This window comes from Sorghum bicolor, chromosome 7, assembly GCF_000003195.3.
Source record: "Sorghum bicolor cultivar BTx623 chromosome 7, Sorghum_bicolor_NCBIv3, whole genome shotgun sequence".
NCBI lineage: Eukaryota > Viridiplantae > Streptophyta > Magnoliopsida > Poales > Poaceae > Sorghum > Sorghum bicolor.
The window spans coordinates 9,555,844-9,571,542 of NC_012876.2; the positions used below are offsets into that span (position 1 = coordinate 9,555,844).

At 39.7% G+C, this 15,699-nt stretch overlaps 1 protein-coding gene and 1 pseudogene across 2 annotated transcripts; one reads left to right on the top strand and one right to left on the bottom strand.

Moving 5' to 3' along the window:
• LOC8072174 (BTB/POZ and MATH domain-containing protein 2) lies at positions 3,300-5,074 on the top strand. Of its 2 annotated transcripts, none has more exons than XM_021464574.1 (2): positions 3,300-3,563; positions 3,699-5,074. In XM_021464574.1, exon 2 carries the CDS (start codon positions 3,710-3,712, stop codon positions 4,793-4,795), a length of 1,086 nt encoding a protein of 361 aa, XP_021320249.1. In that variant the 5' UTR covers positions 3,300-3,563; positions 3,699-3,709; the 3' UTR covers positions 4,796-5,074. The 2 variants fall into 2 exon arrangements, with proteins under 2 accessions (XP_021320249.1, XP_021320248.1); XM_021464573.1 differs by having other exon boundaries at positions 3,705-5,074.
• LOC8072175 lies at positions 12,428-13,958 on the bottom strand (annotated as a pseudogene).

Genomic DNA, 15,699 nt, shown 5'->3' on the forward strand with positions numbered 1-15,699 from the left:
TTGAGATGAATTCGATAACATCCAAACAAGACCTAAAACAAGAGTAGCTGGTCCAATTTAATTCTTTTAGGCATCATTTATAATAATACAAAGAAATTTATAACTTTTGCACATAATACTTTGTCCGTCCCAAAATAACTACATATATCTTGCTTTTAAAGAGATTTATATAGAAAATATTATCAACTTATAGAGATCTATAAAAAATTTTATATCTTCTAATATATATTCAGTTACATTTTAAAAATTTGACTCCTGATATAATATAACATGTACAATTACTTAGGATTGTAGGGAGTAACTTATGTGCTTGGCATTCTTACCTTATACTCCCTCGATCCTAAATTTAACTAGTTTTGCTCAATAACGCTTTTATCTCTAAATAAATTGATTATAAAATTATATGTAAAGATCTATTTAATAATACTAATTACGTACCTAAAAAATAATATATGATTAAGGAGTTAGATAGAATGTAACTGAGATGGTTATATAATATTAGAAATAACTTTACTATTCATTCTTACATGCAAAACTATTTTCAAATTATATATAGACTCAAATATAATTTTATAAAAATTAGATTATGCAAAAATAATTTTATTTTTTTAAAAGATATTTTCAAGATTAAATCGTAGCGTTAGTACGGGGATTATACTAGTTTAGTTTAAACTAGCAAACATGCCCGTGCGTTGCTACGGGAGAAAAAAGTTATTACGAATGTTATATATCTATTTATGTTTCACACTTCCTAAAGAGAAGCTATAATTCATTTTTGTAACGACCATAGCATCTATAATATATATTAAATATATATATATATATATTGGCAATAATATTATACAAATTATTAAAATAAAATAAAAATACTGTTGAATGGCTAGCATATATTCGATAGATAAGCTCAAAGGTACTGCAACATGAGCCCATCCATCTCGGATAGTATTATAATACCGGTGGCGGGCTCGAAGTGGCCGACCTCGTCGATAGTGTAGTCCTCCCTACCGGTGCGACGAATTCATCGATGCAATACATGTCTGAGGAGGCACGGGCCCTGTCCGAGCGTGGATGACGTTGAACTGCTCAATGTAGTCATCACCTCAGATCGTGCGTTGGCTGTGTTCACAAAGGTCGTGGACGTGTTCTTCTTGAACGTGCCTTGCGTAGCGAGCCGACGTAGTGCGATGTCCACTTGCCCTAGCCATAACACTCGTCGTTGTTGGTGAACAGATCAGAAGCAGCCTATGCTCGCCGGACGGCCGATGGACGGCGCAGGGCCGTGTCATCTTTTTGCTGTGCAGCGGCACGATGACCAACTGCCGGCTCACCGGCCGGATTAATTGCACACACCAGAGGTAGAGTGAAATGTCGGCATCTCGAATAGCAGTAGCCCTAACAATAGCAGCCCACCGTCGACGTATGCAAGCTGTAGCCGCTCTTGAAAATACCATGCACGTACAATCTCACACCTTGGAGCACGGACGTTGATGGTAGTGGGAGCAGAACGATCTCGGCCACCACGTCATCGTTCAGGGGTGCTGCAAGGACGTCGTCGTCGCTTTAGCCATGCTGGCGCCATGATCCATTGTCGTTTGCATTGTTTATTTTCTTCCGATCGATCGATCCCTTCCTCCCCTTTGTTTTCTTCAGATCAGATTGAGACATACTGGTTTTGGTTGGAGAGGACACCTTGTTTATTTCTGTTGTACGTAATAGGATCAAATTCGTAATATGCACGGAATCAAATAAAAATATTTTTATTTAAATATTGATTTATGATTATAGGATTGATGAAAATCTAAGTCGAAATGAAATTTTATCTCTTCATTATATTATTAATAATTATTATTGGGTATAGATTTTCAAAACATGTAAAGGATAAAAGCTCATTATCAGTGGTTAATAACCTTTTAGTTGCATACTTTGCACATGTGGGGCCATTGGCCCACAGGCTGGACCCCTCCATGGCTGCGTTGTATCTTTCAGCGGGACCAAACAACTTTTTCTGGAGAATGTGGGGTCATTTATCTCCTCTCGCTCTCACTTCCATGTGGGGCCTATTGGTTTGTGGCCTTATCTGACCAATAGTTCACAGCAATCCTCATCCTCGTCCACTCGTATCTTGTCATCTTTCATCTCGTTCTCCTCCAAATCTCTCTCTCTCTTGGCTGCACGCCTTGGGCCATCGCTCGCGCAGCCACCGCCCAGCACTGCCGTCGGCCAGTCCCTCGTTTTGCCCCTTGCGCCACCCACCCTTTTCTATCGCTCCGAGGCCTGAGTCGACTCCTCCCTCTTCTCCCTCACTCCTCGCAGCCGCCACTTCTAGAAGCTTCGAGGCTACTGCTGCGCCCATGGCCGCGGAAGCCAAGACACCATCCCTCGCTGAGGTATGCAGCACCGGGACTCCTCTAGCCCATCATCTCGTTTGGTGCCCAACACCTTCCAATCCGGACTTCGCGACCCCATCGGGACGGATCTAGCGGGCACTCCCCAGATCCACGCTTCTCCGATGGCACCGTGCGGGGTCGGGTTATGCTAGGCATTCGGATTGGCTTAACGGCCATTGGCAGTACATCCTCGTCGAGGACTCCGTTGCCAAGGTGGGGGTGGGTGTAGATTTGATTTTCTTGTGATTTTGTTTTGGCATCGGATTGTTGGATTTGTGTGTTGAGAAAGATTTGGACTTCGCGAGGTCTGTGCACTCCAGTAGACGGACGTTGTGTTGGATGTGTTGGATTCAGATATAATTTGTTTTGTTTTTTTTTCCTTTTTTCTTTTTTGCAATGGCTATTCTACTTTGATATCGGAGTGGAGATTGTTCCGGAGTAAGAAGCGGCCAGACGAAAATATTGACCAGACGAAAATTTCAGCTGAGGCCTTGTTTAGTTTGTTGCACTTTTATTTGTTTGAAGTAAATATTGTCCAATCATAGACTAACTAGGGTCAAAAGATTCGTCTCGTGATTTACAGTCAAACTGTGTGAATAGTTTTTGTTTTCGTCCATATTTAATGCTTCATGCATATGTCGTAAGATTCGATGTGACAGAGAATCTTGAAAACTTTTTGGATTTCGAAGTGAACTAAACAAGGCCTGAATTTAGTATTAGGTATATAGATAAGGAGACAGACCAAAAAATTTTCAGACCAAAAAAACAGCTGAAATTAGGTATAGAGGTACTCCTTTTCCAGCAAGCGACCCGGACACGGACAGGGGACAGACAGATTGGCAGAAGAAATTTAGGGACAGACTGAAATTTTCCCTCTTTATAGATAGGTATAGATTAAGGAGAGTTGTTCTTTTTTTGGGTAAGACGAGAATGTCCTTCTATGGGAAGGAGGGAGTATTTTGGAGGTCGGTGTGAACAGTTTATATATGGCAAAAGAAATATCGGAATCAGGATTATCAACGACACCAGCAAATCCCGAAAATAAGTGGGGAAAAATAGGAACTCGCCACCTGCAGTCTCATTGACTTCGTCGGTTGACCCTCGTCCCCTCCGCCGCCGCTGCTGCGAGCCGCCACCCGGGACGACGAAGATCGCTTTCCACCGTCCTCTCTTAAGGTCCGCCTCGACCCACTTGCTCCCCATCTGAAAAGAATGTCCCCTCAATGCCTCTCCTCGTCTTCTCCCCAACAAAAATTGCATCTTTTCTCTTCGTTTAATCTGACCAATTCTTGGAACTAATCCCTGCCGCAGCCGCAGGCCGCATGAGGATGTCGGCTGTACCCAAGAAGACATCGTCGAGATGCATCACAGTGGCGGAGACCGGCAGCCACACGTTCGAGATCGTCGGTTACAGCCTTCAGAAGGGCACCGGCGTCGGCAAGTTCGTCCGCTCCGGCACCTTCACCGTCGGCGGCTATGACTGGTCCATCCGCTTCTACCCCGACGGCTCATCCACCGATTCGGAAGAGTACGTCACGATCTGCCTCGAGCTCATGACCAGCAACGCCACGGCGCGCGCAAGCTACCACCTGCGATTGGCCAGCCAGCAGTCCCCCCTGTGTTGGTGGGGCTGTAAAAGCGGTCCGAGGCTGTTCAAGTCGTGCGATGTTACCCGCTTCGGTCCGCGGAACTGGGATTTCATACTGAGGTGTGACCTCGAGGAGGAAGAATCCTGTTACCTTGTCGATGATAGCATCAGGATCGAATGTGAAGTTACCGTCATCAGAGAGCCGCAGCTGTCTGAAACCAGGGTGGAATCTGAAATCGAAGTGCCACCGTGTGACATGATGGCACATTTTGGCAAGCTATTGGAGCAGAAGAAGGGGACAGATGTCTCGTTCATTGTGGGCGGTGACTCCTTTGAGGCGCACAAGATCGTCCTCGTGGCGCGGTCACCTGTCTTCATGGCTGAGTTCTATGGCCGAATGCGCGAGTCAGGAATGTGCTGTGTGACCGTCCAAGACATGCAGCCTGATGTTTTCAGGGCGCTGCTGCACTTCATCTACACAGATTCGTTACCTGACATGGATGATCTTGACAGAGATGAATACAGCGAGATGATCCAGCATTTGCTTGTGGCTTCTGATAGATATGCCATGGAAAGGCTGAAGTTGATGTGCCAATGTATCCTTCGTAAAAATCTTGACGTGGAGACAGTGGCAACTACATTGGCTTTAGCTGATCAACAGAACTGTGACGAGCTGAAAGCTGCTTGCATCGAATTTATCAGCTCTTCAAGGGATGTGAGTGCTTTAGTGGCAACCCAGGGATACTCAAGTCTTAAAAGAAGCTGCCCTTCTGTCTTGGTAGATTTATACGAGAAAACCAGTAAGCTTTTTAAAACTTAGCAAGCTGCTCATCGTGTACTGAATTCGACTAGTTAATTAATTGTCAGTAGGACATATGAGGGGCTTAATTTATAGCTACCTGTTTTGGAAGAGCGGCTCTTTAACTTCAGTCAGTGGGTGGTTAGTTCAGTTATTAGATTGAGATGATCTAGCACTTCCGAATTCCTTTTTTTTTTTTATCTTGTTCGACCTGGTACTCTGTCAGACACCAACTTCTCCTGAGTTACACTATTTATATATACCTTCAAAGTCCTGGGGTCGATGAAACCCCCATAATAAGTCCTGGTTTGAAGGCTAGCACAAAACTTCTTAAGAACTAAATTGGGAGACGTCTCTCCCCCTAGTTGAGTTTTCTTTTTTCTACTGTTTAACTGTACATAAATATGTGGAATTCTCATGTTCTCATCTATGTAATGAAAAAGGTGCAGTGAAGAAAAGCATGTGGTTCTTGGAACAAAGAAGCATGGATAGCAATGGACACTTATGCCATCAATCATAATGTGTGGTGTTATTTATATTATTCTAATCCTATTTTAGTGTTAATGTTAACTATGTTACCGTTGAAATGTATAGATACATGAACAGTCTGGCAGATCAGCACATAATTATACAGTAGCTGTATTAGGAGAACACATCTGCATATTAAATTGTTAATTTCCTCAGGATTCATGACTGGGGAAGTATCTAATAAATTTATGGAGCTCTAATATATTTATTGACCCCACACATATGGAATTTTGTGGTGTTCCATCATACTGTTTTTACCTTATGAGTTACGATACTTCTTTTAGCCAGTTTCTGCTTTTCATCCAGTGATCCTGAAAATATGTTTAATTAGACTGCAGCTCAAAAGAGTGTCACTAAATTTTAACAGTTCGGTGTTCTATTATCTACAGATGTGTACTTGTTCAAATATATGGAAATAATTTACAAGGCAAATTCTCAGAAAAAGTTATATTTCTTATCTCAAGTCAGGTCGCTTTTCTTATAAGAGAGGAGGAACAGAGGGATGTTGCCTTTTCTAGTAGTTAGTTTATTTCATTTATGGCTTCTGTCCAAAATCGGTGGAGCTGTTGCTAGCTAACAGGTTTTGTAAAATAGTTATTTTTATTTGTCTTCCTTTGTCTTGTCAATAAATCCAGCCAGAGTTGATCCCTAGCTCTTTTGACGAGGGGAAAAAAAAGTTAAGCATAGCAATTTTTCCCCTTTTTTTGGTGTTGTATTTTAGATTTATTTCACTTGTCTATGTTTGACACTGTTTTATGTTAGCGGCGCCAATGTAAATTTGTACAAATTTTAGCCATGAGGCTTCTGGTATGAGCATGGCAAATAATCCTTCCCTACCAACCGACTTGAGGGTTTAGTTCTGGAGAAATGAAACATTTCCCAATATTGATGGATGTGAAATAACTACTACTTTTATTTGTAAGCTGTGAAGTTTATTTATACAATGAAATAACTACTACTTTTATTTGTAAGTCATGGCTAAAAGTAATGTTCGCTGATTTGTTGAAAGAAACACTGCTAAATGCTAGCAGATTCGGCAGACAAGATCGAGTGAACAGGGCATATACTAATAGATCATATGTGAACAAACGTCATGTAGCTTGACTGGACTACAACCTGGAAAATGAGAATGCTGGCTAGATTTAGTCTCATTTAGTCTAACGTTTGCTGGCGTTAGAGGGTGTTTAATTCACCTAACAGCTCTTAGATTTAGTCTCATTTAGTCCCATTTAATCACTTTTTTACCCAAATACTATGACTAAATGGGACTAAATGGTCTTTTTAGTCTCCATAGTCACTTTGGTGGGGCCATGCTGATGGGGTCGACTCCAAGAACAGAGTTAAGGCTTTATTTAGTTCTATCCAAAATCTAAAAACTTTTTAAGATTTTACGTCACATCGAATGCACATACATGAAGCATTAAATATAGATTAAAAGAATAATTAATTGCACAGTTTGCCTGAAATTTATGAGACGAATTTTTTAAGTCTAATTAGTCTATAGTTGGACAATAATTATCAAATACAAATGAAAGTGCTACAATATCGTCCAATCCAAAAACATTTTGGAACTGAACAAGGCCTTAAGTGTCCCTCTGTATTGTCCTCGTGCCTTGGCTGCACACTTATGTCAGACGGCTGGACTAATAAGAGAGGTTGCCACTTGATCAACTTCCTTATGAACAGCTCTGCGGGGACTTATTTCTTGGAGTCTGTTGATGCATCAAGTGAGGTACATGATGCATTTATGCTTGCTGATTTGTTGGAGGCAAAGATTGAGGAGATTGTGAAAGACATGGTGGTTTAAGTTATCACTGATAATAGGGCTAATTACAAGACAGCTGGAAGAATTCTAATGGAAAGAATTCCTACACTGTATTGGAGCCCATGTGCTGCACACTACTTGGATCTTATGCTAGAAGAGATAGGAAACTTGAAGGAATTTAAGAAGCCCATTGCAAGAGCCAAACGTGTCACAACTTTCATCTATAAGCATGGAAGAATTCTTAGTTTGATGAGAGAAAAGACAGGGGCTAATCCAGTGAGGCCTGCAGCCACTCAATTTGCCACCTCTTTCCTCACTTTAAAAAGCTTGTACAAGCATTGAGATGCTTTGAAGGCTTTATTTGTTAGTGAAGAATTGATGGGGAACAAATTGGCAAAGACTGCAGCCGGTCAAGAAGTGCACACCATTGTGCTCTCTGTGGAATTTTGGAATTCAGTTGAAGATTGTCTTAAGGCTTCAGCCCCTCTTCTTATCATTCAAGACTGTATTCTCTCATACAATCTAATGATGATGCAACTGTTGGGCAGTTAAGAGGTTGTTTTCTTGATGTGCTTAGAAGAATGGTGGAGGATGAAGAAATTAGAAGCAAGATTGATGCTCAATCCTTGGATTATGAAGGCCCTAGAGGAGATGCATTCACAAACAAATTGGCCAAGCAAAACCTACCGAATTTGAACCATCGTACGTGATGTTTTTCTTGTAATTGCAGCAGGTTTTAGTATGTGCAATTTAATACTTGCAAGTATATTTCATCTCAAAATGCTAATATATGTTTGTATTTGGCAATATAGTTGATTGGTGGTGTTCATATGGTGGTCGTGCCATTGAGCTTCATAGGTTTGCTAAACGCATTGTTAGTCTTTGTGCTTCATCCTTTAGTTGTGAGAAACTGGAGTACAATTGAGTTTGAGTATTTCCGTCTTCACTGTTTTCTTCTAATTAATTTGTGCTCAGCTAGCCAATTACTGACAATTTTATTTGTTCTTTTCCCATTCTTCTTTTGTAGATGCATACAAAGAAAATAAATAGGTTGTTGCATAAGATATTGAATAACATTGTGTTTGTTTCCTACAACTAGAAGATGAAGATAAGGTTTCAGTTAAGGCGTGAAAAAAGGGAAAAATTTTGATCCTTTGGTCATTGAGGACTTTGACTGGGACAATGGTTGATTCCTCCTATGTTCATCCTCAAGGTGCCCGTGGATGTGACAATAGTGACAATGGTAATGGCCTTATATGGGAACATGTGGATGAAGCTGTTGGTGCATCAAGCTTGCTGCGTGGCCGCAATCTTCCAAGGAATGCCAGCAGCAAGCGTGCAAGATATGGAGATCCACATAACTTGGTTCTGTCCAATAAAGAAGAGGAAGATGAAGATCCACATGACGATGCTGATGTGAGTGATTGTGAGCAGGATCCTAATGGCTCCAACAGTGGCAGCGAAAACATGGAGGCTCCAAACATCCTTGATGAGTTTGATGATGGATATTGATTGTTGAGAGGTGCCTGCTAGCAGATTTCAGATCTGCACTAAAATTACTTTTGTGTTGTACTTGTGCACTACTTAGCATGCCATGAGTATCAGACTCTTAACTTTTGGTGGCTGGGCTATGTTATGTAATTGTGGTTGTGCACTACTGATTATGCCACTAAGACTATCTTAGTTATATTTGTGAACTGCTTGTAATGTGGCTAACTATGCCACTAAGACTCTTATGTCTTATCTATATTTTTGGAATGTTTGTAATGTGATTAACTATGCCACTAAGACTCTTATCTAAGTTTGTGGGCCGATGTAATGATGATATATTGGTATTTGCTTGTGCCTGTCTTCTGTTGCTAAATTTCCTTGATGTTGCTAAATTCTTTATTGTATATGCAGCTTGTTGTTTGGGAGAAGAAAAGAGAGCTCAAATCATCAAAAGCTATTTCACTATCCGTATTTAATCTGATTAGATTATAAAGTATTTCTGTTACATAATTATATTAATGAGTCACATGTTGAAACTTGTTAGGGTCTATATGGCACATGGAAGAAGACGACTGGAAACAGGAGAATCACTGCTACATGGGCTCCAGAATTGGCTGCAGAAAGGTATGTATAAGTGTATGCTTGTGTTGTTCTATGGAAGGTTAGATTATGTGTATGGCGTCGCCTCGCCAAGCACCTAACTCACCTAGGCGTCCAGAAGGTGGTGGAGCGCCGCAGCTCGCCTTCCCGCCTTAAAAACTATGGTAGACGTACTACTACCTTTATCAATAAGCACATCAAAAGAATAGCACTATTAAATTCTGAAATAAATCTTGAAGGCCATACAAACCTAATCAACTTCACACAACTTCAAATGATGACACCTAATTAATAGTTGTAGAAATTATCCCAGTTTCTGGCTGGGGACTTCCCGAAGAGAGGGCCCAATAAAAAAAGTCAAACTAATATGTAGATACAAACCTAATCAACTTCACACAACTTCAAATAATGATACTCCCTCCGTCCCTAAAAGCTGCAACTTATAGAGTTGTCCTAAGTCAAACTTTTAAAACTTTGAACAAATTTATAGAAAAAAGCGCTAAGATTTATAGTACCAAATTAATACCATTAGATTTATCGTTGAATATATTTTCATAAGATACTCATTTTATGTTATACATATGGATGCTCTTTTCTATAAAGTTGGTCAAAGTTAAACAAGTTTGACTGGTACGGATTCTAGGAATTGAAGCTTTCAGGGACAGAGGGAGTACCTAACTAATAGTTGTAGAGATTATCCCAGTTTCTGGGTTGGGACTTCCCGAAGAGAGGGCCCAATAAAAAAAAAGTCAAACTAATATGTAGATGGTGCTAGTGTCATTGATTCCCCAATGACCAGAAGAAGAAAAAAACCTGCATGGTCCATAAGAGCCTGAAGAAAATAGAAAATCAGCATAGCATCATTTCAGTTCACAAAAGAAATCATATATGACAAACTACCGTTACATTTAGGATCGATTTAGAGTAAGTGCCTGGTAAATGCTTAACGCCACTTGGGTCGAAATGAGCCCATGATAGATGACAGCAAGAGTACAACCAGAAAAGATGCATTCAATAAACAGAGTATGAACTTATGGTACAAATTTGCCATATTTCACGTGGGTCGAAATGAGCCCATGATAGATGACAGCAAGAGTACAACCAGAAAAGATGCATTCACTAAACAGAGGAATTGCTGATAATGCGGCAGTTTATTATGCAGAACAGACTACTTGCAAAAGCCTTTGATCTAAAAAATAGACTACTTGCACAAGGTACGTGTGCGCTGCACCGTGTTGACCCAACTAGCAATACTTTTACTGACTTTTTTTTGCAATATTACTGCACTGATGAGAAAACTGAAGTTGGGACTCATGAGAGTTTCTCTTTCAAATGTTTGTCATAAATTTGTCTACACAAGGAAAATTAGCTAGGAATTCAGAACTGCAGATCAAAACCTTGATCCCTCCAAAATGAAGCATTTCATCAGCAACCCATAGCTCCTATGTGTTTCAATATATAGCTTCTCAATTTTACTATATGCAAATTTGTACCATAAGTTTCAGTATATGACTCAAACGAGTATGAACTCTTCGGTAAAAAAAAACGAGTATGAACTCAGAGATTTATGAGAATCATCAGAAAACTGAACACTAACTGTGCTATGCGCCATACGTAAGGAATGCGACAGACTTTTGGAGTGCACTCTACATTGGTATGGACAATTGGACATTGCTTCCAGCTGAATATAGAAAAGACTTCTCCAATTATCTGGTCAGTGAGTAGTCATACCAAAAGTAAGGGCTTTCATGAAGACACTCTACAGCTTATAAATATCTGAGAATGCAATCTAACCACCAGCTGAGGTAATCAAAACAAGAAGCTTCATGTTTACCACCATAGGATCCACAGGCTATACTGACGTAATTGCATCAACAGTTCTGGAATTCTAAAGAAACTCTGTTATTCTTTGACCTTTTCAGTTCATATGACAATGAGCAGGTATGGGCCCTTTCTTTGTGCTCAACCAAAGGGAACGAATAGTCAGACAAACATGCAAGATTTCCATCAAGATGCTTTCTAAAGCTTATTTGGATGTGAATTTAAAGCTCCGAAATTATCAACATATTTTGGCATGCTTTCACTTCATTCGAGGGAAAGGCAACATATGAATATTGACCTCTTTACTTTTTATTTGTATGAGAAGGACCCCAAGACACTTACCTTTAAACATGATATTCACTATTGGTTGGCACCATTGGAGAGAAATGGTGTTCAGCGTTCACTAAAGGAAATAAGGTAACGGAGACTGGAGAGCAGATTTAAATTAAAAATATGTGTAGCTTTGAAGCTTAGAACATTATTTATTCAGGCTTATATTTATATTTTTCCATATGCTACTACAATTTTTCAGACTTATATGGTGGTGTGCTCATTAGTATAAGAGATGCGTTTGGTCGAGGTCATTGTTCTGCTATATACAAAGTTTGCGAAGCTTAGATATATGAGCGCGTAGGTCTGTTTTTGTAAGGATTCTTGCCCCTTTTTGTTCTTTATATAAGGTCATGCATCTCTCTTGCATGTTCGATAATAAAATAGTATAATAAATACGTAATATTATGATTATCTGCTATCCAGGATTACACTCAGTAGCTGACAATACAATAGCAGAAAAATGCCTACTTTATCATAAAAACAACAGTAAAATAAGCATAGAAAAGCATATAACTTTCTGTTCCTTGACACAGGTGTAGATCAATAAACGGTTTGCTTTTGGAGTTAGATTCGATATACCATTTAATTGGAATTTAACTGGTACAGTACACACACCCAAATTTCAGTAACTTTTTCAGGCCTAATTATGAATTAGCTACAAACAAAATTATCCCAGAAAAATCAAAATACCGCAAAGCTGTGGTTGACTATTCAAAACAATTCATTTCTACAATTGTGTATTCATGTTCTATAATATAAAATTGTGGTTGATAAAACTTTCGAGAAAAATGGCCTTGCTATGTTGTGGCTGACCATCATCAGTACCGGAGGGGTGAGACTGAGCCATACCATTAAAGGGCTGTGGTGATGTGGCTCAATTTCTGCCCTGTTGTGCCATTCCAACATCTGAAAGTGAGGGTGCGAAACCACCTCTACGCTCACTAAGTATTTTCCGAAAATGATAAGTAGATATGCTTGCAGCATAAAGCATTATCTACAACATTACATATGAAGAGATTTTGTTTTGAATTAACACAACTGATACTAGTTCCCTCAGTGACATGCTACTGTCACGGGCTGTTTCACTACAAAAGGTGTTAGGGTAGTGTCACACATTGAGGCTGAACTATATGCGCATATAATATTTTGACAAAAGGTACAGAAATTTGAGTACTGAACTTACCAGCCATTGGCCCAAGTTAAAATGATCTTCTCTAGGAAAACCAGCATGCTATTAAGACAAATTAGGAACTAAGCTATATATTCATAGACGAACATCAGTTCAGTTGGCAACCTGTCTTGCGATACTTGCTTCTCTTCTCCAGTGCATCTACTAGGATCGAAGGGCAAGTTCTTTTGAGAGTTGCATAACCCTCTGTTTCCACCAGAGCATCAATTTCATCTAAAGAGGCCATAAACTCGACGCAAACTTCTTTGAGACAGTTACAGTTATGCTGATCAGCTAAAGCCAGTGTAGTGGCCACACTCTCCACATCAAGATACTCGACAAGAATGCTTGCACACAACAACTTCAACCTATCCATAGCATATCTATCTGCAGCAATAAGTAAAAGCTTGGCAATCTCACAATACTCGTAATGATCAAGATCATCCCAGTCAGCTGGCAGCGAATCAGTATAGATAAAATTCAGCAGGGCCTTGAAAACATCAGGCTGCATGTCGTCTACAGTTATCTTCCGGGCCCTACTCTCCTTCATCTGTCCATACAGCTGCGCCTTAAAAGACAGGGGACCGTGTGGCAAGCACGATCTTGTGTGCAGGGAAAGTCTCACCTCCAACACTGAATGTGACATCTGCTCCTTCCTTCTCCGACAGTAATTTTCCAAAATGCTCTGGTAAGTCCGTGTCCGGCACTTCGATCTCAAAGTCCCCTGTAGTTTCCACCCACGATTCCTTGAGAACCGTGATAGTACACTCAATCTTCAGGCAATCGTCCACGATGTAGTCAGCTGATTTAAACTCCAGCTTATTTCTTTTGCTTATGATGATCCTTGGGGTGAACCAATTTCCCTTGCAAGAATTGAACACTCTAAAGGTGCTTTCCCGGAACACATTTTCTGGCAACCCTGTGGTCTGGTTAACCAAACTCAGGTCATAGGACGCCCGCACCTCAGCGTTCTCGCTCATTAGCACAAGCGAGACGACCACAGAATCTTTGGTAGCCTCGGTAGATCCGTCCGGGTAGAAGCGGATGGCCCAATCATAGCCGCCGACGGTGAAGATGCCCGACCGGATGGACTTGCCGACGCCTCTGCCCTTCGTGAGCGTGTACCCGATAATCTTGAACAAATGCGTGCCCGTCTCCTCTTCCGTGGTGTGACTCGATTCCGTCCTCTTGGGTTCGGAGCCCATCCTTCTCCCTGCAGATTACAAGATCCAAAAAAATATCGTGGGAAAGGGGTTTCCTAGAAAAAGAGTCACCTTTCTTTGTGGCAAGAGGAGGCGGCAGCGGCAAACCTGGGTGGAGGATGGGGGAGGAAGTGAGCGGCGGCAGGCGGAGGCGGCGAGTCGGCGACGAACGAGGAGGATGGCGACGAGCCGGCTCCTGGGAAAAGGGAAGTTTGCTTCGGGGGGCGTGATCGCCAGGCTCAGAGTTTGGCCTTGGGCCGTGTTTAGCTCCATTAAAAAAATTTCAAGACACCGTAGCACTTTCGTTTGTTTGTGGTAATTACTGTTCAACCATAGACTAACTAGATTCAAAAGATTCATCTCGTAAATTCTGACCAAACTATACAATTAGTTTTTATTTTCGTCTATATTTAATACATTATGCATACGTCTAAAGATTCGATATGACAGAGAATTTTGAAAAATTTTAAGTTTTTAGGTGGCTTTGTTTACCCAAAAATAAAAAAAATTAAGATTCTCAGTCACATCGAATTTTATAACATATGTATTGATCATTAAATATAGATGAAAGCAAAAACTAATGTATAGTTTGTCTGTAAATCGCAAGACAAATCTTTGAAGTCTAATTACTCTATAATTGGACAATATTTGTCAAATAAAAACGAAAATGCTACGGTGGCAAAATTCAAAAACTTTTTGATCTAAACAAGGCCCTTGTTTAGTTCCAAAAATTCTACAAAATGAACATTGTAGCAATTTTGTTTTTATTTAACAAATATTATCTAATTATGGATTAACTAACAATTATAGATGTGCCAAATGGAATGGGCCGTTCGGCAAGACACGAGTACGGTGGGTCTTCCTACGGCTCATTGTTTCTACTCACTCCATCCCAAATTAGGCCCGGTTTAATTCCAAAAATTTTTATAAAATGGATACCGTAGCATTTTAGTTGTATTTGATAAATATTATTTAATTATAAATTAACTAGGCTTAAAATATTCATCATGCAAATTATAAGTAAACTGTGCAATTAGTTACTACCTCCGTTTGTGTTTACTTGTCACCAAACTTTTACTGTAGCAATTTTGACCATATGTTTTTTCTGCAAAAGATTTCTAGATACATCAACTGTTCACATATATGATTCTTTATTGAATATACTTCATTAGTGTTATATATATTGAAGTATCTAAGATTTTTTAGAAGAAAAAAACAGATGGTCAAATTTGCTACAGTAAAAGGTTGGTGACAAGTAAACACAAACGGAGAGAAGTATTTTTTATCTATATTTAATGCATGCAGCCGCAAGATTCGATGTGACGGAAAATCTAAAAAATTTTGCATAATTTTTTGGGAACTAAACAAGGTCTTAAGAATCTTGGAAAGTCATCTCAAGTTTAATCAAAATTATATGGTAAGATAATAACATTTATTATACCAACTAAATATCATTTATTTTTTTATTAATTATATTTTCATAGATATCTATCTGATGTCATAAATTTTTGTAATTCTCTTCATAATTTTGGTTAAATTTTAAATATTTTGACTCTTCAAGATTGTTAGAATGTCTTGTAATTTGAAAAGAAGGAAGTAATAGCCTCGGGGGTTTAGGTACAATTGAATAAGAGAAAAGTAGTTGTACTATATTTGTGATTTACAGAAGTTATATATGTTTTAGAAAAGAGGGAGAGAAAATAAAGGAGAGACATAACGAATGAAAGAAAAAGTTCTGTGAAAAGTATAAGATGTGATATTTTATATTGTGTAAATAGTAGTTTCAACATTCCCTAAACTACGTGGATTACTTATTAGCCTCTATTTTGATGACGTCATGAGACACGGCAGGTCGACTTTCAGAGGGCTCGTTCGGTTGTTGTGGATTCAGTCCCAGGAATAGTTCCAATTGAGGATTCACAAGCCTGCCCCGTCCATCGGCACGGTGAGTACCGGCTCAGGGCCAAGCGTTGGTTGAGCGATGGCTTGGGGTGAATTTTTTATTTTTAATTAATTT

Coding starts and splice junctions, on each gene's coding strand:
- LOC8072174 (XM_021464574.1), top strand. CDS start 3,710: ATGAGGATGTCGGCTGTACCCAAGAAGACATCGTCGAGATGCATCACA.